Consider the following 22323-nt stretch of genomic DNA (forward strand, 5'->3'; position numbering starts at 1 on the left):
CCGGATGGTAGAGCTTCTCACCCTATCTCTAAGGGAGAGCCCCGCTACCCGGCGGAGGAAACTCATTTCGGCCGCTTGACATATACATTTAGGTTCAAATAATATTTTTTACATTTAGATTCACCATTTATTTTCTACCTTAAATGTGAAGAAAATTAGCTAAATGTGAGAAAAGTGCGCAAACTTTGAAAAGGGTGAGCTAAATATCCAAATTATATCAGCTAGAAAAGTGTAATAAAAATGTTTACCTTAATCACCCCAGCACTTAAAAATATTTAAAGTTTTTGTAATTTAGTTTTTTTTCCAGGATGTATCTACAATTTAAAAAGCTTGCCAGTGGTGATCTTGTTATATTTTTGGGTTTGGAAATGTTAACTTTGAGCAAGTTGTTATCAGTCCCTTTAAGCGTTGCAATGAGATTCACTTGCCCATACATTGATATCCTGCTTTCCTCTCGTCTTGATGCGTTGCTGTGGCGCCATCTGGTGGCGTTTTCTTCTTACAGCGCTTTTTAGTTTGCTTCTTCACCCTGACCATGTACAGTTCATGTATTACTATTAACTTTGTATTTTTGGATTAATTGACCCATCCAAACAAACATATTATTTACCTTGTTACTTGATGTGTCACAACGTGAACTTTTTGCACTGTTTACCAAAGTTATACATTTACTATAACGTATATGAATTATTTTGCTTTTTAAAATAAATGTAAAGTTGAAAATAAGTGTAAAGTTGTGCACGTGAAACGGTTAGCATGTACATTGAACTTCGCAAAACAAAAGACGTACATGACTAAAAGTCAAATTTCCGTCTGTTTACTTTGCTTTTTCCTATTGGCTAGATTGCTGTCCAATCAGCGGCCGATGCGGAAGTGTTCCATTCAATCTGGAGTGGCGGTTTTGGTCACATGACACACACGGTTGTCAGTGGAGGAAGATCGTAGGTTGTGTTTGCTTATTCAAACAATTGATGTTTTATTGATGTAATTGCCTCTTTTAGTCGCTTCTTTTAGTATTTGTGTTAGGATAAAGTGGTAGTTGAGCTGAAATGTAACGTAAATGCAATGCTGTGCGATTCTCATCCATTTTTCTACTGCTTATCCCTTTTGGGGTCGTCACTAGATAAAGCTGTATTTTTTTGTCGTTACGCAGACTATTTTTTCTTTTAAGTATTTTTAAACTTGTGGGTCTGGACTGCTTCATTTTTGCCCCTTTCACCGCAATTTTTTCACTCATTTTCTGCATTTCCACAATGGCATTGCTTCATGAGCTTGCAGACATCAGTGCACTTAATGGGGCTCTTAAATCACACGCCTGATCATTGCTTACACAACACTCTTCTTTGTTTGCAGAGAACATCTTACACACAACAAGATGGCTGTCTCAGTTCCCGCCTCGCAGACTGTCCTGTTGGACACGGGGGCTCCTATGCCCCTTCTGGGTTTGGGCATGTACAAGCTGAGCGCCGAGGAGGTTCACTGTGCTGTGGACATGGCCCTGGCTGCAGGCTACCGGGCCTTCGACAGCGCCGCCGTGTACCGCAATGAAGCCGACCTGGGTCACGCCCTCAAAGATCTCTTGCCGAAGTACGGCTTGACCCGTCAGAATGTCTTCATCACCAGGTGTGTAATTGGTCCTCTTAAAGTTACGCCACACGTGCAAGTAATATTATTTATTTTTCTTACATTTCAGTAAGCTGGGGCCTAAAGATCAGGGCGAGAAGGCCATGAAAGGAGCCCTCTGCAGCCTGTCTAACCTGGGGATGGATTACATCGACCTGTACCTGGTCCACTGGCCTGGCACTCAAGGCCTGGATGTGTCTGACCAGCACAACCCAGGTGTGGACGTCAATTCCAAAACTCCATTAAACAATGGTCCTAATTACAATGTGATGCCAGACAACAGAGCTCAGAGTTGGAACGCCCTGGAGGATCTGTTCATTCAAGGAAAGCTGAAGGCCATCGGAGTGTCCAACTACACGCCCGCACACATGAGGCAGCTTATCCTAAGCTGTAAGATTCGCCCGGCGGTGCTGCAGGTGAGTAAACGATACAGTGCTTGTGAAGTGGAACAACCATTTGTTAAGTTAAGTTAAAGTACCCATGATTGTCACACACACACTTGGTGTGGCAAAATTATTCTCTGCATTTGACCCATCACCCTTGATCACCCCCTGAGAGGTGAGAGGAGCAGTGAGCGGCAGTGAATTGTGTTGTATAACTTATTAAATTTCACCCTCCTATAGGTGGAGTTCCACCCACATCTGTGCCAGGACGAGCTTAGGAGCCTGTGCAAAGAGTGGGGGGTGTGCTTCCAGGCCTACACTTCCCTGGGCAGGGGGGAGTTGCTCGCAGACCCGGTGGTTGCCGAAGTGGCAAAGTCTTGCAGCCGGACTCCTGCACAGGTAAGTAAACGCAGCACCAAAACATGTTGGCGGGATGGCGTTTAAGAAAATATTTACACACCAGAGTTTGTGGAGGACATTTTTATTAAAGGATCATTTATTAAAATCAGGTTGATGACATATGAAGCGTACTATATACGATATAGATATTTAAATTTTTGCTGACAATAGAACTTTTAATACTATTGTTAAATCGTGATGACGCATGTTGATGACACATTCTAGCTGAGTCGCGCAATTTTGGCAGCGACAAGCGAATAAACTCATCCTCAATGCACTAGTATTTTGTGTAGCGGCTAATGTCCCTTCTAAATCAATAATCCCTGCCTCCATATTGGCAAATTAACTATGTGTCTTACAACTACTAATATCACTGGAGGAGGAGGAATAGTGAAACATGCTACAATACACATTGTTGGACAGACTGGGACAAAATATGGCTCACCATAAATAAGTCCCTACTTTTTCTCTAACCTATTGTTGTGGGACAGACGGGCTCATACATGCACATGCATCCTCCCTATTGCCATTTCAAATAAACAGTTTGTGGAGGACATTTTTATCAAAGGATTGTTTATTAAAATCAGGTTGATGACATATGGAGGGTACTATGTACGATATAGATATTTACATTTTTGCCGACAATAGAACTTTTAATACTATTGTTAAATCGTGATGACGCATGTTGATGACATATTCTAGCTGAGTCGCACAATTTTGGCAGCGACAAGCGAATAAACCCGTCCTCAATGCACTAGTATTTTGTGTAGCGGCTAATGTCCCTACACTGTGTAAAGTCCCTTCTAAATCAATAATCCCTGCCTCCATATTGGCAAATTACCTATGTGTCTTACAAGTACTAATATCACTGGAGGAGGAGGAATAGTGAAACATGCTACAATACACATTGTTGGACAGACCGGGACAAAATATGGCTCACCATTAATAAGTCCCTACTTTTTCTCTAACCTATTGTTGTGGGACAGACGGGCTCATACATGCACATGCATCCTCCCTATTGCCATTTCAAATAAACATTGGCGTATAGTTTTAACCTATTTATACCTGGCAGTAGATGCGATATGGAAGCGCTAAAAATTAAAACATGGATGACGGGGAGAAAATGCAGTCAAAGTGGAGGCATGTAAATAAGACAACAGCGCATCCTGAAAACACGGTCAAAAAGCAGCTCAAAGATAGTCCGTAAAACATAATCAATGCAAAATTTTGACCAAACAACCACCATTATATGATATGTAAACCACAAGGAAGTGTATACATGTAGAAAAAAAACATAATATGACCCCTTTCAAATATTTCATTGATATTGTTACACCACCATCTTGTGTTTTTGTCAGATGTTGTTGTGATCAAAAATGTAATAATTTAATGACCTAGAAAAATTTAAGTATCGGCACTGATATGACCAATACTGCCCTGGTAATGATTTAGTATTGGATCGCTACCCAAATTTTTTGTATTATCCAAAACTAATGTAAAGTATCCTAACAACAAAATAATAAGTGGTTATTACATTTGTGGTGTATGTATAAGCATGTTACAACAGGAAGTAATCAAATATTTACAGTAAATTATCAAGTAGATAAATACAAAACCCGTTTCCATATGAGTTGGGAAATTGTGTTAGATGTAAATATAAACGGAATACAATGATTTGCAAATAATTTCCAACCCATATTCAGTTGAATATGCTACAAAGACAACATATTTGATGTTCAAACTGATCAACTTTTTTTTTTCCCGAATAATCATTAACTTAAGAATTTGATGCCAGCAACATGTGACAAAGAAGTTGGGAAAGGTGGCAATAAATACTGATAAAGTTGAGGAATGCTCATCAAACACTTATTTGGAACATCCCACAGGTGTACAGGCTAATTAGGAACAGGTGGGCGCTATGATTGCGTATGAAAACAGCTTCCCAAAAAATGCTCAGTCTTTCAAAAGAAAGTATGGGGCGAGGTACACCCCTTTATCTACAACTGCGTGAGTAAATAGTCAAACAGTTTAAGAACAACGTTTCTCAAAGTGCAACTGCAAGAAATTTAGGGATTTCAACATCTACGGTCCATAATATCATCGAAAGGTTCAGAGAATCTGGCGAAATCACTCCACGTAACATGGCCGGAAACAAACATTGAATGACCGTGACCTTCGATTCCTCAGACGGCACTGTATAAAAAAAACGACATCAATCTCTAAAGGATATCACCACATGGGCTCAGGAACACTTCAGAAAACCATTGTCACTAAATACAGTTTGTTGCTACATCTGTAAGTGCAAGTTAAAGCAAAGCAAAGCGAAAGCCATTTATCAACAACATCCAGAAACGCCACCGGCTTCTCTGGGCCCGAGATCATCTAAGATGGACCGATGCAAAGTGGAAAACTGTTCTGAGGTCTGACGAGTCCACATTTCAAATTGTTTTTGGAAATATTCGACATCGTGTCATCCGGACCAAAAGGGAAGCGAACCATTCAGACTGTTATCGACGCAAAGTTCAAAAGCCAGCATCTGTGATGGTATGGGGGTGCATTAGTGGCCAAGTCATGGGTAACTTACACATCTGTGAAGGCACCATTATTGCTGAAAGGTACATACAGGTTTTGGAATAACATATGCTGCCATCTAAGCGGCGTTTTTTTCATGGACGCCCCTGCTTATTTCAGCAAGACAATGCCAAGCCACATTCTGCACGTGTTACAAAAGCGTGGCTTCGTAAAAAAAGAGTGCGGGTACTTTCCTGGCCCGCCTGCAGTCCAGACCTGCCTCCCATGGAAAATGTGTGGCGCATTATGAAGCGTAAAATACGACTGTTGAACGACTGAAGCTCTACATAAAACAAGAATGGGAAAGAATTCCACTTTCAAAGCTTCAACAATTAGTTTCCTCAGTTCCCAAACGTTTATTGTGTGTTGTTAAAAGAAAAGGTGATGTAACACAGTGGTGAATATGTTATTTCCCAACTACTTTGGCACGTGTTGCAGCCATGAAATTTTAAGTTAATTATTATTTGCAAAAAATACAAAATAAAGTTTATGAGTTTGAACATCAAATATCTTGTCTTCGTAGTGCATTCAACTGAATATGGGTTGAAAAGGATTTGCAAATCATTGTATTCCATTTATATTTACATCTAACACAATTTCCCAACTCGTATGGAAACGGGTTTGTAATAGTTTTGACAAAATGCACTATATTGCCAAAAGTATTTGGCCACCAATCCAAATGATCAGAATCAGGTATCCTAATCACCTGGCCCTGCCACAGGTGTATAAAATCAAGCTCTTAGGCATGGAGACTGTTTCTACAAAAATTTGTGAAAAAATGTGCCGCTCAGTGATTTCCAGCGTGGAACTGTCATAGGATTGATTCCACCTGGGCAAGAAATCCAGTGGTGATATTTCTTGCTCCTAAATATTCCAAAGTCAACTGACTTTAGGTACAACAGCAACTCAGCCACGAAGTGGTAGGTTACGTACACTGACAGATGGGTCAGCGGATGCTGAAGCGCATAGTGCAAAGAGGTCGGCGACTTTCTGTCAGTTGCTACAGAGCTCCAAACTTCATGTGACCTTCGAATTATCCCACGTGCAGTACGCGGAGAGCTTCAATGAATGGGTTTCCATTGCCGAGTTGCTGCATCTAAGCCATACATGACCATGTCCAATACTAAAGCGTCGGATGCAGTGGTATAAAGCACGTCCCCACTGAACTCCAAGAACAGTTGGAGACGTGCTCTCTGGAGTGATGAATCACGCTTTTCCATCTGGCAATCTGATGGACCAGTCTGGGTTTGGAGGTTGCCAGGAGAACGGTACATTTCGGACTGCATTGTACCGAGGGTGACATTTGATGGAGGGGGGATTATGGTGTGGGGTTGTTTTTCAGGAGTTGGGCTTGGCCACTTAGTTCCAGTGAAATAAACTTTGAATGCTCCAGGATACCAAAACATTTTGGACAATTCCATGGGATGGTACTTCATGTTCATATGTGAGTAAAGGCAGGAGGCCAAATACAGTGTATAAAGTCAGGGCAGCACGGTGGAGGAGGGGTTGGTGCGTCTGCCTCACAATACAAAGGTCCCGAGTAGTCCTGGGTTCAATCCTGGGTTTGGGATCTTTCTGTGTGGAGTTTGCATGTCCTCCCCGTGACTGCGTGGGTTCCCTCCAGGTACTCCGGCTTCCTCCCACCTCCAAAGACATGCACCTGGGGATAGGTTGATTGGCAACACTAAAATTGTTGTCGTCTATCTGTGTTGGCCTTGTGATGAGGTGGCGACTTGTCCAGGGTGTACGTCGCCTTCCGCCCGATTGTAGCTGAGATAGGCACCAGTGCCCCCGCGACCCCAAATGGAATAAGCGATAGGAAATGGATGGTACAAACTCAACAGAGGATCAAATACTTATTTTCCCCACCGTGTATTATGGTGTAGTGCAGGGGTAGGGAACCTATGGCTCTAGCGCCAGATGTGGCTCTTTTGATGACAGAGTCTGGCTCTCAGATAAATCTTAGCTGACATTGCTTAACACGACAAGTAATTAATAATTCCACTGTTAATCACAGTGTTAAAAATAATGTGAAATTATGAAACATTCTCATGCATTTTTGTCCAACCATCCTTTTTCTATCGCACCTGTTCAAGAAGTCGCTTTAGTATTAAGAAGTATCATATTTATTATTGGTTAGCTTTAGAATAACAATGTTATTATCTTGGGGACAGCGTGGCGAAGTTGGGACAGTGGCCGTGCCAGCAATCTGAGGGCACTGGTTCAATCCCCACCTTCTACCATCTTAGTCACGTCCGTTGTGTCCTTAAGCAAGACACTTCACCCTTGCTCCTGATGGGTCCTGGTTAGCGCCTTGCATGGCAGCTCCTGCCATCAGTGTGTGGATGGGTGAATGTGGAAATAGTGTCATAGCGCTTTGGGCTCCTTAAAAAGGGGCAGAAAAGTGCTATACAAGTACAACCATTTATAATTTTTTTTACAATTTTTAAAAAGAATAAGAGACTTATTATACTGTAAAAATGTTGTTAAAAAAGATTATATTGCTCTCACGGAAATACATTTTGAAGTATTTGGCTTTCATGGCTCTCTCAGCCAAAAAGGTTCCTGACCCCTGGTGTAGTGCATGTGAAATTCAGTCTTTTAGGAGTTGGGTTGCTTGGGAATGCAGCCCAAAGCGGGTGGTAAACTCCTTCTAACGCTAAATACCGGCACGAGACCGAGAGGACAAGTACCTCAAGGGAAAGTTGAAAAGAACTTTCAAGAGTTTATGGTGATTAAATCGCCATAAATGATTCCCGGGCGCGGCACCGCTGCTGCCCACTGCTCCCCTCACTTCCCAGGGGGTGATCAAGGGGATGGGTCAAATGCAGTGGACAAATTTCACCACACCTAGTGTGTGTGTGTGACAATCATTGGTACTTTAACTTTAACTTTATCCACATCCCTAAAAAAGAATGGGCCGCTCTCAGGAGCTCAGTGATTTCCAGCGTGGAACTGACATAGGATGCCACCTGAGCAACAAGTCCAGTCATGACATGTCGTCCCTCCTGAATATTCCAAGAAAAGAAAAGTGAAGAGTTTGGGAACAACAGCAACTCGTTAACTGGCAGAGAGGGCTTAGCGGATGCTGAAGCGCATAGTGCAAAGACTTTCTGCAGTCAGTTGCTACAGAGCTCCAAACTTCCATGTGACCTTCCAATTGGCCAACGTACAGTACGCAGAGAGCTTCATGGAATTGGTTTCCATGGCCGAGCAGCTGCATTTAAACCATACATCACCCAGTCCAAAGCAAAGCGTCTGATGCAGTGGTGTAAAGCACGTCGCCACTGGACACTAGAGCAGTGAAAACGCGTTCTTTGGAGTGATGAATCACGCTTTTCCATCTGGCTATCTGATGGACGAGTCTGGGTTTTGAGGTTGCCAGGAGAATGGTACATTTTGGAATGCATTGTGCCGAGTGTGAAATTTGGTGGAGGATGAATTATGGTGTGGGGTGGTTTTTCAGGAGTTGGGTTCGGCCCACTAGTTCCAGTGAAATGCACTTTGAATGATTCAGAATACCAAAACATTTTGGACAATTCCATGGTCCCAACTTTGTGGGAACAGTTTGGAGCGGGCATCTTCCTCTTCCAACATGACTGTGCACCAGTGCACAAATCAATGTCCATAAAGATATGGATGACAGTCTGGTGTGGATGAACTTGACTGGCCTGCACAGAGTCCTGATCTGAACCCGATAGAACACCTTTGGGATGAATTAGAACGGAGACTGAGAGCCAGGCCTTTTCGACCAAAACGAGTGCGTGGCCTCACCAATGCGCTTTTGGAAGAATGATCGAAAATTCTTATAAACACGCTCCACAACCTTGTGGATAGCCTTCCCAGAAGAATTGAAGCTGTAATAGCTGTAAAAGGTGGACCAACATCATATTGAACCCTATGGGTTAGGAGTGGGAGGGCACTTCAAGTTCATTGGAATGGGGGGTTAAATCACCACAATTCCCGGGTGCGGCACCGCTGCTGCCCACTGCTCCCCTCACCTCCCAGGGGGTGAACAAGGGAATGGGTCAAATGCAGAGGACAAATTTTGCCAAACCTAGTGTGTGTGTGACAATCATTGGTACTTTAACATATGGGAGTCAAGGTAGGTGGCCAAATACTTATGGTTATACAGTGTTGGTCAACATGAAATGATGCAATATGTTACCCCATACACCAACAACCAAATTAGGAGCCTGAAATGGTTCTGTTATAATTTATATACAAATTATATATTTTGATATGTGCTGTTACGGCATGGAGCTGCAATTTATACCGATATAGAAGATTTCAGGCCATATCGCCCATCCCCTGGGAGTCCATCCATCCATCCATTTTCTACTGCTTGTCCCGTTCGGGGTTGCGGGGGTTCTGGAGCCTATCACAGCTGCATTCGGGTGGAAGGCGGGGTACACCCTGGACTCATCACAGGGCCAACACAGATAGACAACATTCACACTCACATTCTTTCACCCGGACCAATTTAGTAATAAAATAAATTCAAAAAGTCAAAACAAGCATGATTAAGCTGCAATCTGCATGGAAAATATGTTACTTGGTACTTGTGGGGAGGCGGAGCCAACAGCGGGCTCAGACAAATGATGGTCCGGACCAAGATGGCGGCGAGAGGGCGAAGCGTGCGGCGAGGCGGAGAGGCTGTGCGCGCCTGAAGCAAGACTGCAGCCATCAGTGTGAGGTGCGTACACCACACACCTGCGCTCAACCACTGGAGTCTCGCTCCAGGCGCGCCCCACCTCTCCGCACGCTTCGCCCTCTCGCCGCCATCTTGGTCCAAACCATCATTTGTCCGAGCCCGCTGTCGGCTCGTTGGCTCCGCCTCTCCACAGTACTTTTCCAGGGAAATTTGTTTTCTGTTTAACCAAAATAAAGTTGTTTTTTTAAATCCCAGATGAGTGAGAAAAGCTCCTGCGGCGGCAAATAGACTATCATTTGTTTGTGTCTTCTGCCACCTTCCTCCAGGTGCTGCTGCGTTGGGCAGTGCAGCAGGGCATCCCGGTGCTGCCCAAGTCGTCCAAGCCAGAGCGGATCAAGGAAAACGCCGGGGTATTTGACTTCACGCTGTGCGAGGATCACATGCAGCGATTGTCAGCCTTGAAGCGAGGACGCAGGTTCTGCTGGGATCCCTCCCAGGTGGTTTGATGGTGGGACACATTGAACTCCTGGATGATGTTCGGAGCCTCTTTTATGATCATAAATAACTCTTGAATCACTTTTAACATGATTTATTTAAGACAGCATTTAGAAGATTCACAGCTGTAGAGAAAATGTACAAAATGCAACATTTCATTGTTTTTCCACACTATTTCAAGTAATACCAAGTTGCAAAACTGCACGGGCCCGAGTATTTTTTGTTGGTGTTTTTTCATTTTGGATAGAGCATGAGCATCATGCCTAACGGCGAGTGCAGTTTAAGGCGGTACTGCGCGACCAGCGTCGCACTTAGAACAAGTTCAAGGCAGGTAGTTGGATTCTAGCTTCTTTACATCGTTCTGCTCTCTATCGAGGCGTCAGCACCTTGTACTTGATGGATGCAGGTCAACAATATTGTTACTTCAAAACCTCTATTAACATTTGATTCAACATAGTAAAAAAACAATGGTACTGAAGGCTATATTTCAGTTTGTTCATCACAATCAGGAAGATTTACATTTCATTAAATACACATGATTGAATGTTAATATATTGAAAAAGCCTATTAGTTTGTCTAGACCCACAAAAAACATTCAAAGACAGAACAAAGGCAACAATTACCATTTTGTAATCAGCCCATATGAATCACATTATCATAGTAGCTGGTTTGTTTAAAAAAACATCTATTCCTCCAGTGTTAAATCGTGAACAGTGCACATTAAACATGACTTTTTAAGGTAAAATTCTAATCTCTGTTTGGACAAAACATGACATCATCAAACGTTCTTTGCGTCGCCATATTGTCAACAGATTGTCCACCAGCAACCACGGCAACGCCACGGTCACATTGTTTATCACCGTAAAGTTATAGCAAAATATTTACACTTTTAAACTTAAGTCTGTTATAATTTGTAAAAACATCTTATATTGAATTTGTGCTTATTTTGTGTCTTAAAATGTATCTTTTCTCTTGATCTAGTGGACTAACCCTGCCATTTTACAAAAAGATAGTCATTGAGATTGTCCGTGTATATGATTGTTATACATACGATACTTTGCAAAAGTACTTGGCCACCATTGGAGTTGTCTGCTGTACTTATTCACTTTTCCTGTTTTCTAGTAACTTGGTAGTTTAGGGCCACACCGAAAAAAATAAAATTAAACATGTATTATGAGAAAACTGTAAATAAAGCCGTTATTAAAGTGTTGTTTTACTTGAGTACAGTACATCTGAGAAGAAAAAAGGTACTATAAAAAGGGTAATTTTACAAAATTGGTAAATTAATAATTTACATGAGAAAAAGTTGATAGTTTTTTATGACAATAATGACGCAAATAATGGTTTAAAAGTACAGTTTCATAAATATTCGCATAGTACTCAATGTACAGTACAAAAGTACTCCCAAAATTTGCATTTTTCGTTATTGCATTTTAATATTTTGACTTATATCTTTTAGTATTCATGTTCTTTCTTTAAAAAAACTGACCTTTCTCACAAACTGTTTCAGTCTGGCCCTAATACAAAACTAATATATAATGTATAAAGAGTGTATGGTTAATGGAGTACATGTGAGCTGCCATTCTGTAAGTGAACCCTTATCGATGCAAAAAGAGCACCAGTCTTTCTAATGACTCAAAATGCTCCTTATTAAAAAAATACAGAGGTGACCAAAGACTTTTGCACTGCACTGGATGGCTACAATAAAAACATGTTCATGATTATTGAGTCAAGTTGGTCCAAATGGTATTCGAGGTCCATTTGAACACTTGGTGTTTGTGCCTCAGAAGACGCATGACGTGACGTGACGTGTGCCCCCCCCCCCCCCCCCCAATCCTCTGTCCGTCGCTTACTGTTGCATAGTGTTGTTGTGAGACCATTTTTAAAAACACCTCCCCAACAATGACGCCACAACCATATCAAACACAAAATACGTCTGATTAAATGTAGTCTGGAGAAAAGAGACCGAAGCAGGCACCTCAGTGTCACTGTGTACCGTCGCTCCTTCCTTCTTCCCTGTCTTCCTGTCCTCTGTCCAGTCACAGCTTTGTCGTCTTCATTCCGCAGCCCTACTCAGTGCGATGAGTGTGATTCTCATGGTGGTTGTTCTCGCCCTCAATCTCCTGATGGCTGAACAGGGCACTCCACCAGGTTTTGGAGTGGTGCATTACCCTGGACGTCCCAGCGTTCAACTTCTTGATCTCCTGCAAGAAAATGACAGAAGTGAGAGCGTTTCCTTTCCTCATTTGCCTCTCCAAGATATTAAGAGAAGAAACCCGCTCCTCTCACCCCTTTGTCAAACAGTTTGTCGAACTCGTCGCTCATTCGTCGCAGCTGCCGCCCGTACTTCTTGGCGGCCCAGAGCTCAGGTGGAGCCGACTTTGAGCGACCCCTGAACGGACCGCCATCTGTGGGCGTGCCAGCATCCTCTTCCCCCCTGCCTTGGAGCTCCTCGTCCCGGCACACAGTGGAAGCGTGGGACTCCGAGTTGAGCCTGATGCGACCTATCGCGAGGCGGGATGGAGAAAAGGTAAGAGAGGTCTTGATAAAGTTGAGTTATTGATTAGCCATAACCATCTTTATTATCGCTGAGCCTAACTTCTAATGTAACATAATGCAATCAGTAATCAAGACGTAAAACTGAAGATTTTTTTGCTTTGTGCTGTGTTGCCTTATACGACTGGCACAGCAAGCGAGGCTGATCTTGTATGACTTTCTTCAAGATGTGTGATTCGCAAAGGAATCGAGTCTTTTGAACAGCTTTATTAAGTGAACGATAAGAACCGATTAGCAGGTGTGAGCTGTTTTTTTATGCACACACATATTCAGTGATGGCAATTTTTATTGTAGTTGTATTTATACTTTTTCTAACCATATATCCATTGAATTCTTATTTTTGTATTCATTTTTGTATTTTTTAGAATGTTTTTGTGCTTGTTCCTTTTTAGATGAGGAAAAATTCTAAATAGTGATGTCACTGTCGGTCAAAGTATGGTGATATAGCAAACCCAAATAGAAAGTTTACAATAAAAACAACAGAAATAAAAATATAGTTAATATTTCAGAGAGTTTCATATTGATAGAGTCAGGGTTAGAGTCAGGTTAAATTACGGCCAGAAGCCGATTTTTTGGAGGCCCCCACTTGCAACAATATTTCACCCTTTTTTTTTTTTATTTAAGTGAAAAAATGTATAGACTTTTTAAAATCATACTTGAATTTAATTATATCCATGTTTGTATTAACACAAATTATTGGGCTACATTTTTTGGGTCTAAACTAACATTTCTTACATCTGTAAAACTTTATTCAGTAAAAAATGTATTCACATTTTTTCAACAATTATGACCGAGATTTAAACCAAGTCAATCATGCCTTATAAAATAAGATCCATTGTACTGTGCCACAAGGGAAAATAAGTCCTCAAATTCTTATCAGTGACAAAGCTGAAAATAGCGAGGAATACATTTGCAGTAAAATGTTATATGAAGCGCCAGATCATTCTTTAATTTATATTTTACTTGCGCTTTTTCACCCAAAACAGGGCCCACCATAAATCGCGGAACCCTTAAGCACAACACGTGTTCTGCATTTAGGACGGGGTGGCCTTGAATAGAGAAATACTGGTGTACGCTCAAATTATTCAGATCCACATCTTATCTTATAACGGCTACCACTGATATTTTGTTGATAATAAAAAACCTGTTACAAAAAATAACTAACAAAAAATCTGACTAGCTCTTTGAAAGGAAGGGCTCTTCAAAATCCAGCTCCCTTCAAACTGGCATAAATCACACCTCTGCAGTGTGTTCATTTTTTCACATGGTAGAAAATGGTATTTTGGACACTTATGGACTAGGGATGGACGACATTACCTAAAGTCTATATAGTGATATATATTGCAGCCTACTGCAATATAGATACATTTCACAATATATTATTTGGTCCATAAATGATAATATACTCATTTCAAAACAGGGTACAAAGGTTCTTAATTTGGCTGCTGACGTAGCTGATAACGTGTTGCGTTATTTTCGGTTGTATTATTTTGTCAATAATACACTTGCTAATTGGCTATCAATAGGTGGTAACTTTCTGTTATAACATGGTTCTATTTACACTTCTGTTTAAATGTAATAAGCACTTATTTTCTTTTGTTTTACTACTTTACATGCATTTTTGGGCAATACTACAAATTTATAGATCCAATGCCAAGTTGTTACAGGGGCGGTATTGGCCATACCAATACATAACATTTTTAAGATCGTTGAATGATTCAATTGTTGATCACAATAAAAGTTAGACAAAAACACAGGATGGTGGTGTAACAATATATATATTTCTTAATGTTCTACTATTGGCTAAGGTTTAAATATTTAGTTGCTTGCCTATTTTGCTGTTTTTGCCGTCACAAGAGCAATCTTTTACAATAAATCAAAATGCAACAAATACGGCTAACCATTAACGCAAAGGACAAAAAAAACTCCCACAGATCCATATAATAATAACCGATATAATATCACTTTTCTGCAGTACAGAACTGTCCCTCCCTAACACTCACGTATCAGGCTGGCTGCTATAAACAATCCCTGCCCACTCTGCTTCTTGCCTTGTCTGCTTGCAGCTGCTGTGACATAGATTACCGTAATAACCCAGATATCACTCAAAATCGCAGATTCCAACCATTGGCATACTCTCTATTAGGGCTGTGCGATTATATGATCGTGATTAATTTGAGTTTGATCTCGGTGATCAACTGTTGGCTTATTTCCTTGATCAAACATGAGAAAATGCCTTGTTAGAAATTACTACAGTATTAAACAGTTGAGAAGCAACAATGCCTGATATCATTCTGCACAAAAAAAACCACCTTTACTGGAAGAACAAAACAAAGAAATATGACTATCACGAGCATAGAAGTTGAAACACAACATTGAAAAGGAGCCGCGACTTTAGCTTCATTATCTTCTGCAGCTCATTAGTAATTCTGCTCCAAGCACAATGTGACTGTGTTAGTCCCCACTGGGAGAATCAATACAAAAACGCATTTTTATATCTAAATATTTTTTATCAAGACGTGTTATGTGTGTGTAAAGATTCCAATCCTCTGATATAACATATACTAAAAAAATGTGTCCCTGCTGTTGGAGTAACAAGCACCTAGTACCGGTATAAAAAAAACCCTCCACACATAGACACTGTTCTTTTTGTTTGTTTGTGGATTTAAAAAAAAATTTTTGTTCCTGGCATAATTAAACTTGTTTTATGGTACCTCCAATTGAAACTGCACTTTAAAGTATTTTTTTGAAATATGGGCTACAGTATATGAGTTTTAAAACCTGTATACTGTGAGTACCGCTTGTTTGCCAACGCACTGGTGAGAAGCACTGATGTATACAAGTCATTAAAGAACACAATAATTTACCATTAGAAAGTGTTGTTTAGTAAATGTTCACTTAAAATACGTCTTATAGAATTAAAGGCCTATTGACACCCACTACTACCGACCACACAGTCTGATAGTTTATACATCAATGATGAAATCTTAACATTGCAACACATGCCAATACGGCCGGTTTAGTTTACTAAATTACAATTTAAAAATTCCCGCGGAGTTTCCTGTTGAAAACGTCATGGAATGATGACACGTGTTTGTGACATTATTGGTTGGAGGGGACATATTAGATCAGCACCACTTACGGCTGAAAGTCGTCTCTTTTCATCGCGCAATTACACAGTATTTTGGACATCGGTGTTGCTGAATCTTTTGCAATTTGTTCAATTAATAATGGAGAAGTCAAAGTAGAAAGATGTAGGTGGGAAGCTTTAAGCCTTTAGCCACAAAAACACACGGTGTTTCCTTGTTTAAAATTCCCGGAGGTGAAGCTTTACTATGGATCAGAGCGGTCAAGCGAACATGGATCACGACTACATGTCAACCGGCAGTTTTCGCTGTGAAAATAAGTCGCCTCTTACCGGAGATCAGCGGAGCCAGCGTCCTCCTGCTGCCGTGACTTTTCTCAGAGACTCTGCCGTCAAAACACCCGTGGCCACACCCCTCCGACTTTAAGGTACTCTTTAACTCACTAAAACACTAGCAACACAATAGGCAGATAAGGGATTTCCCAGAATTATACTAGTAAATGTGTCTAAAAACATCTGAATCGCTCTCACTTGCCCTCGCCTTTTTTTTTTTAACTTTTTTTTTCTCTCTAGGCCTTCACTTTAAATTTCCTCATCCACAAATGTTTCATCCTCGTTCAAATTAATGGGGAAATTGTCGCTTTCTCAGTCCGAATAGCTCTTGCTGCTGGAGGCTCACATTATAAACAATGTGAGGATGTGAGGAGCCCTCACACCAGTGACATCATCATCTGCTACTTCCGGTAAAGGCAAGGCTTTTTTATTAGCGACCAAAAGTTGCAAACTTTATCGTCAATGTTATCTACTAAATCCTTTCAGCAAAAATATGGCAATATCGCGAAATGATCAAGTATGACACATAGAATGGACCTGCTATCTCCGTTTAAATAAAGAAATCTCATTTCAGTAGGCCTTTAATACTTTGTTTTACTGCAGAATGTTTGTGATGACAGGCAAAAAAACAAAAGAACTTTGGGAGGAAAAAAGTTGTTCTCTTTACACCCACAAAACGAACCGAAACAGCAGTAAACAAGTAATGTACTGAATACTATAAGACTTTTTTAAGTTAACATTCACTTTCCATCCGTCCAGCCATCAATTTTCTACTGCTTGTCCCTTTTGGGGTCAATTATTATTTGTATTCTTTGATGACTTGTATACATCAGTGCTTCTCACCAGTGTTTTAGGAAAGGGCAAGCGGTGACCCAGATTTTGGAGTTTTTTAAAACTCAAATTATGCATCTTATATTTAATGAAAATTAACTACAGTGCAGTTTGAATTTGAGGTACTGTAAAATAATGTGTCCCAACACATAAAACATGTTTAATGGTTATTTCAGGAAAAAAATGTTTTTATCCACAATAGTTTAGTCAACGGTTATCTTAACAATTAGTCGACTAATCAGATAATAAAGTACACATGTATTTAATGGCTCAAATTTTTTCATTGACTTCTAAATGCAGCTGAGTGATTTTAGGCATGTGCTCACTAACAACGAATATGACTAATTCCTTCAGAAATATGTATTTTTACTGTAACTGTGCTGCTCATTCAGCAAAGGATAGTTAAAGTAATTTTTTACACATCGTCTCACACTCGTTAGCAAGGTAGAAGCTAACATGCTTACCGAGGTTAAGACCGCATCCTCCCTCCGAGTGTCCAACATAATGTCGCCGCTTTAAATGCTCGCATATCACTGAAGTATAAGGTCCGCTTTGCAAAATGAACAAGGTATATCCTCACAATTAACATGTTATAACTGCCGGTGTTTTAGGGAGTGACCCGTATGCGCCCGGAAAAACAGGAGTGATGAAATATATTTGTCTGCGAAAAATTTTGGCGACTAATTGTTGCAGCCCTAACATGTAATGATGGTTTTTAGGTCAATATTTTGTGAAAATTATGTATGATTGTCTCTTTAGGATGCGGGTCTTATTTATGTGCCTCCACTTTGACTACGTCTTCTCCGTGCCATCTTTGTCATTTCTAGCACTTCCATAGAAAGACTGACAGATATAAGTTCGAATTATACACAACTTTGTATTAGAAATAACAAACCGGAGGATGCAAGTGCATTTACAACCTAGTCTGCCCCACAAGAAGAGGATAGAGGAAAAAATGTGCTTATTGACTACAAAGCGGACAACAATAACAAATGTGTGCAAGGCACTCTCGGTACAATTATACAATATATAGATAATCCGTTGATGTTTTCCCCAAACTGTGACAACACGGGTTGTGCAAATTCCTGGAGTAAGAATAAAGAAAAGCAAGATTGATTTATAAATATCCATGCAATGCCTCCAAGGTTTAATTTAAAATTTCCAGGGCTTACACCGATCCCTAATACATAACTGCAGGTACCAATAGGTAAGAAAAGTTGGTTTTGCATATTAGGGTCCCTTTTAAAGCATTATCTATATCATGTATATTGTATATTGTTTATAATGCCGGCCAAACTATTGGCACGCAGTTGGAGGCGTTTGTGTCAGTGAAGGACAGGAGGAAACTGGACAAACTGCTGGCCATCATGGACAATCCTGCCCACCCACTCCACCAGACAATTGAGGGACAGCAGAGCTCATACTCCAACAGGCTTCTTCAGCTCTGTTCCCACAGTGTTAGATTCAAGACCTCCATCCAGCTGTATAATCACTCGCCATACAGCAATAGATGAAATCTGTCTATTACCTGAGCGCTTCTATGTTAGTTACCTCTCTTTGTTTATAATGTCTATTTTCTGCTGGATCTACTCTCTATTTTATGCTGCAGCTGTTACAGATACTGTAATATTGTACAAGGTATATGTTATATATTTTATATATTATATAAAAACATAATATAATATATCATATATCATATACGGTATGAATAATATGTAAATATTACATATGTTATTTTATATTGCTACTACGGTACATTTTATTCCTACTTTATACCTGCATTATCCTTTCCATCCTTTGTAACTGATCTACTGCGTGGAACAATTTCCCTTGTGGATCATTAAAGTTCGTCTAAGTCTTCACAATATAATACTTTTATTTAAATTTACTGTATCACTACAACAAATGACTATAAAAATTATATAGTAATATTTCACAACAATTACCCATTGTTATAGAATCAGAGTTGTCTTTAATATCACAGCAAAATACTGTAACTTCAAACTTGATTTTTCACTAATGGCGTACCGTAGACTACGTTGCACACTCTTGTACAATAAGTGCGGCGGTAAGTCTAAGTAAGACATGCTAACAGACATTTAATACGGATCCAAGTTTTATAATCATGACGACAAACAGTTGCTACTGCTTGGCACTCAGCATCAAGGGGTGGAATCGGGGGTTCTATCCATCCATTTTCTACCGCGTGTCCCATTCGGAGTCTCGGGGGGTGCTGGAGCCTATCTCAGCTGCATTCGGGCGGTAGGCAGCGTACACCCTGGACAAGTCGCCACCTCATCACAGGGTCAACACAGATAGACAAAATTCCCACACTAGGGTCAATTTAGTGTTGCCAATCAGATTATTTGCATAACTTGAACTTCAGGTTATGTAATACAGATGATAGACAATATAAATAATATACATTTGACCAACAATAGAGCTTTAATTACTATCGTTGTATCATGATATTGCATGTTGACACATTCTAGGTGTGTCCTGCAAATTTGATGATTGAATCAAATATTGCTAGTAAAGATACCAAGTATAGTATGAATGGATGGTTGATACTACAGTGAATAGTTTAATATTTCATTATCTCAAAATTGTTTTTTTGTTGTATTTGTTCCCATCCATCTTCTACTGCTCATCCCATTTGGGGTTGCGGGGGTGCTAAAGCCTATCTCAGCTGCATTGAGTCACCAAAATGATTCCCGAGCGCGGCCACCGCTGCTGCTCACCGCTCCCCTCACCTCCCAAGGGGTTAACATGGGGATGAGTAAATTGCAGAGAGAAATTTCACCACATCTAGTGTGTGTGACAATCATTGGTACTTATAAGTCCCACCTGTTTCCCTACAGAGTTGTTCCGATAATGGCGGCCATGGTTTTTAAAGGCCTACTGAAACCCACTACTACTCACCACGCAGTCTGATAGTTTATATATCAATGATGAAATATTAACATTGCAACACATGCCAATACGGCCTTTTTAGTTTACTAAATTGAAATTTTAAATTTCCCGGGAGTTTCGTCTTGAAAACGTTGTGTAATGATGACGTGTACGCAAGACGTCACTGTTTTTTAGGAAGTATGACCGCTGCGCACAAACACAGGTAAAAGTCGTCTGCTTTAACGGCATAATTACGCTGTATTTTGGAGATCTGTGTTTCTGAACTCCCAAAATTACAGTGGGTGCTTTGTTGAGATGTAAGGCTAATTCACACCAAACAATTACATTCAGTTGCAAATGACCCACCTCCCATTCTAAGCTCGGGTAAGACAAGTGTGAGACTTTGGGGGAGTTTCCGGTCCCGTCCCGAAGGGGGTTGGGTGTTGTCCCCTTCTTCTACCTCCTCGGAGGGCTCCGACTCGCTGTCTGATATGGTGAAGTTTGCAGCCATTGTGACATCTGGGGAAATGGTAAATACTCAGTTATATAATGGCAATGATAGTGATGCAAAACAACAATGTTGCTAGCTTCAGTGAGTAGTATGGCGGGTGGTGGCTAACACACCCAAGTAATGCTATCAGCTGCCTCCTGTTAGCCTGTCCAAAGGTAACCTTAAATTGCACACTTATTTCGACAACAATAGTACGGCGTGGTGTTGTAACTAGGTAGCAAACAAGCATTTTCTTCTGGTCTCAACACGGTCCCTGTTGTTGTGTTGTTGACTCAAGAGGACAAAAGAAACTTCCAACAGGGCGGAAGGTGTTGCGGTGCGATGTAAAACTAGTAAATTAAGCAAAAAAAGGCACAGTGCGGATTAGTTTTCTTACCCGATGTCTTTGGGAATAAAAACGTCTCGTCATAAAGTGCACGCTTGTCTTACTGAGAGCAGCGAGAGCGGCTGTCCTTGTTGTTGTGAAATAATCTTTTTTTTTTTTTCCAGCCGAATTCAGTTCGCTGCGCGCTCGCCCAATGACCGCGCGGTGACGTCACTGTTGCGAGCGAGCGCTGGGCTGTGGCTTTTGTTTGTCTCACCGCTTAGTTACCGTAACTCCCCGCTTAGAGGCGCACTCACATTGCTGCATAGCTGGACACATTCGGTACATCAGGGGTCACCAACGCGGTGCCCGCGGGCACAAAGTCGCCCGTAAGGACCACATGAGTAGCCCGCTGGCCTGTTCTAAAAATAGCTCAAATAGCAGCACTTACCAGTGAGCTGTCTCTATTTTTAAAATTGTATTTATTTACTAGCAAGATGGTCTCGCTTTGCTCGATATTTTTAAATCTAAGAGAGACAAAACTCAAATACAATTTGAAAATCCAAGAAAATATTTTAAAGACTTGTTTAAATAAATTCATTTATTTTTTTTACTTTGCTTCTTATAACTTCCAGAAAGACAATTTTATAGAAAAAATACAACCTTAAAAATGATTTTAGGATTTTTTAAACACATATACCTTTTTACATTTTAAATTCCTTCCTCTTCTTTCCTGACAATTTAAATTAATATTCAATTAATTTTTTATTTTTTTTATTGTAAAGAATAATAAATACATTTTAAATGAATTCTTCATTTTAGCTTCTGATTTTTGGACAAAGAATATTTGTGAAATATATCTTCAAACTTATTATGATTAAAATTCAAAAACATTATTCTAGCAAATGTAGAAAATCTGTTGAATCAAATTTAAATCTTATTTCAAAGTCTTTTGAATTTCTTTTAAAATTTTTGTTCTGGAAAATCTCAAAGAAATAAGGATTTGTCTTTGTTAGAAATATAGCTTTGTCCAATTTGTTATATATTCTAACTAAGTGCAGATTGGATTTCAACCTATTTAAAACATGTCATCAAAATTCTAAAATTAATCTTAATCAGGAAAAATTACCAATGATGTTCCATAAATTCTTTTTTAAATTTTTTCAAAAACATTTGAATTAGCTAGTTTTCCTCTACATATTTTTCGGTTGAATTTTGAGTTTTAAAAAGTCAAAATTGAAGATAAACTATGTTTCAAAATTTAATTTTCTTTTTTTTCATGTTTTCTCCCCTTTTAAACCGTTCATTTAAGTGTTTTTTCATCATTTATCCTCTTCAAAAAACCTTCCGTATAAGGAAAAAAAATGTACGACGGAATGACAGACAGAAATACCCATTTTTTTATATATATAGATTTATTTATTAAAGGTAAATTGAGCAAATTGGCTGTTTCTGGCAATTTATTTAAGTGTGTATCAAACTGGTTGGTAGCCCTTCACATTAATCAGTACCCAAGAAGTAGCTCTTGGTTTCAAAAAGGTTGGTAACCCCTGCGGGTCACCCAGGGGCGCCCCGCCCGTGAAGCAGAACACGCTCTGTGCGTAGGGCCCCACGATCCGCGGGGGATCCAGTTTTGCGTAAAAAAGCGCATGTAAAAGATCAATTAATAAATGACAGGGTGCTTCT

At 40.1% G+C, this 22323-nt stretch overlaps 3 protein-coding genes across 9 annotated transcripts in view; 2 read left to right on the top strand and 1 right to left on the bottom strand.

Moving 5' to 3' along the window:
- The first annotated feature begins 775 nt into the window (after positions 1–775).
- zgc:101765 (uncharacterized protein LOC450036 homolog) lies at positions 776–11768 on the top strand. 4 transcript variants are annotated; one of them, XM_061912875.1, is made up of 6 exons: positions 776–941; positions 1354–1623; positions 1694–1839; positions 1900–2039; positions 2247–2405; positions 9957–11768. In XM_061912875.1, the coding sequence occupies exons 1-6, from the start codon at positions 910–912 to the stop codon at positions 10134–10136; spliced, it is 927 nt and encodes a 308-aa protein (XP_061768859.1). In that variant the 5' UTR covers positions 776–909; the 3' UTR covers positions 10137–11768. The 4 variants fall into 4 exon arrangements, with proteins under 4 accessions (XP_061768859.1, XP_061768860.1, XP_061768862.1 ...); XM_061912876.1 differs by having other exon boundaries at positions 897–945; XM_061912878.1 differs by having other exon boundaries at positions 925–984.
- badb (BCL2 associated agonist of cell death b) lies at positions 10204–20870 on the bottom strand. Its single transcript, XM_061912879.1, has 4 exons — positions 20710–20870; positions 20189–20341; positions 12415–12629; positions 10204–12329 (listed from the first exon to the last, which is right to left on the bottom strand). The coding sequence occupies exons 2-4, from the start codon at positions 20331–20333 to the stop codon at positions 12195–12197; spliced, it is 495 nt and encodes a 164-aa protein (XP_061768863.1). The 5' UTR covers positions 20334–20341; positions 20710–20870; the 3' UTR covers positions 10204–12194.
- The window catches only part of LOC133560400 (sodium/calcium exchanger 1-like), a 157966-nt gene continuing 155871 nt past the window's right edge, over positions 20229–22323 (top strand). For 2 of the 4 annotated variants that reach the window (XM_061912872.1, XM_061912870.1), the window contains exon 1: positions 20229–20352. The gene's annotated coding sequence lies outside the window, so the exon portion shown is untranslated. The remainder of the gene's footprint in view (positions 20353–22323) is intronic. The other 2 variants (XM_061912869.1, XM_061912873.1) reach the window with 1 other exon arrangement.

The sequence above is a fragment of the Nerophis ophidion genome, linkage group LG10 (assembly GCF_033978795.1).
Source record: "Nerophis ophidion isolate RoL-2023_Sa linkage group LG10, RoL_Noph_v1.0, whole genome shotgun sequence".
NCBI classification, from domain to species: domain Eukaryota; kingdom Metazoa; phylum Chordata; class Actinopteri; order Syngnathiformes; family Syngnathidae; genus Nerophis; species Nerophis ophidion.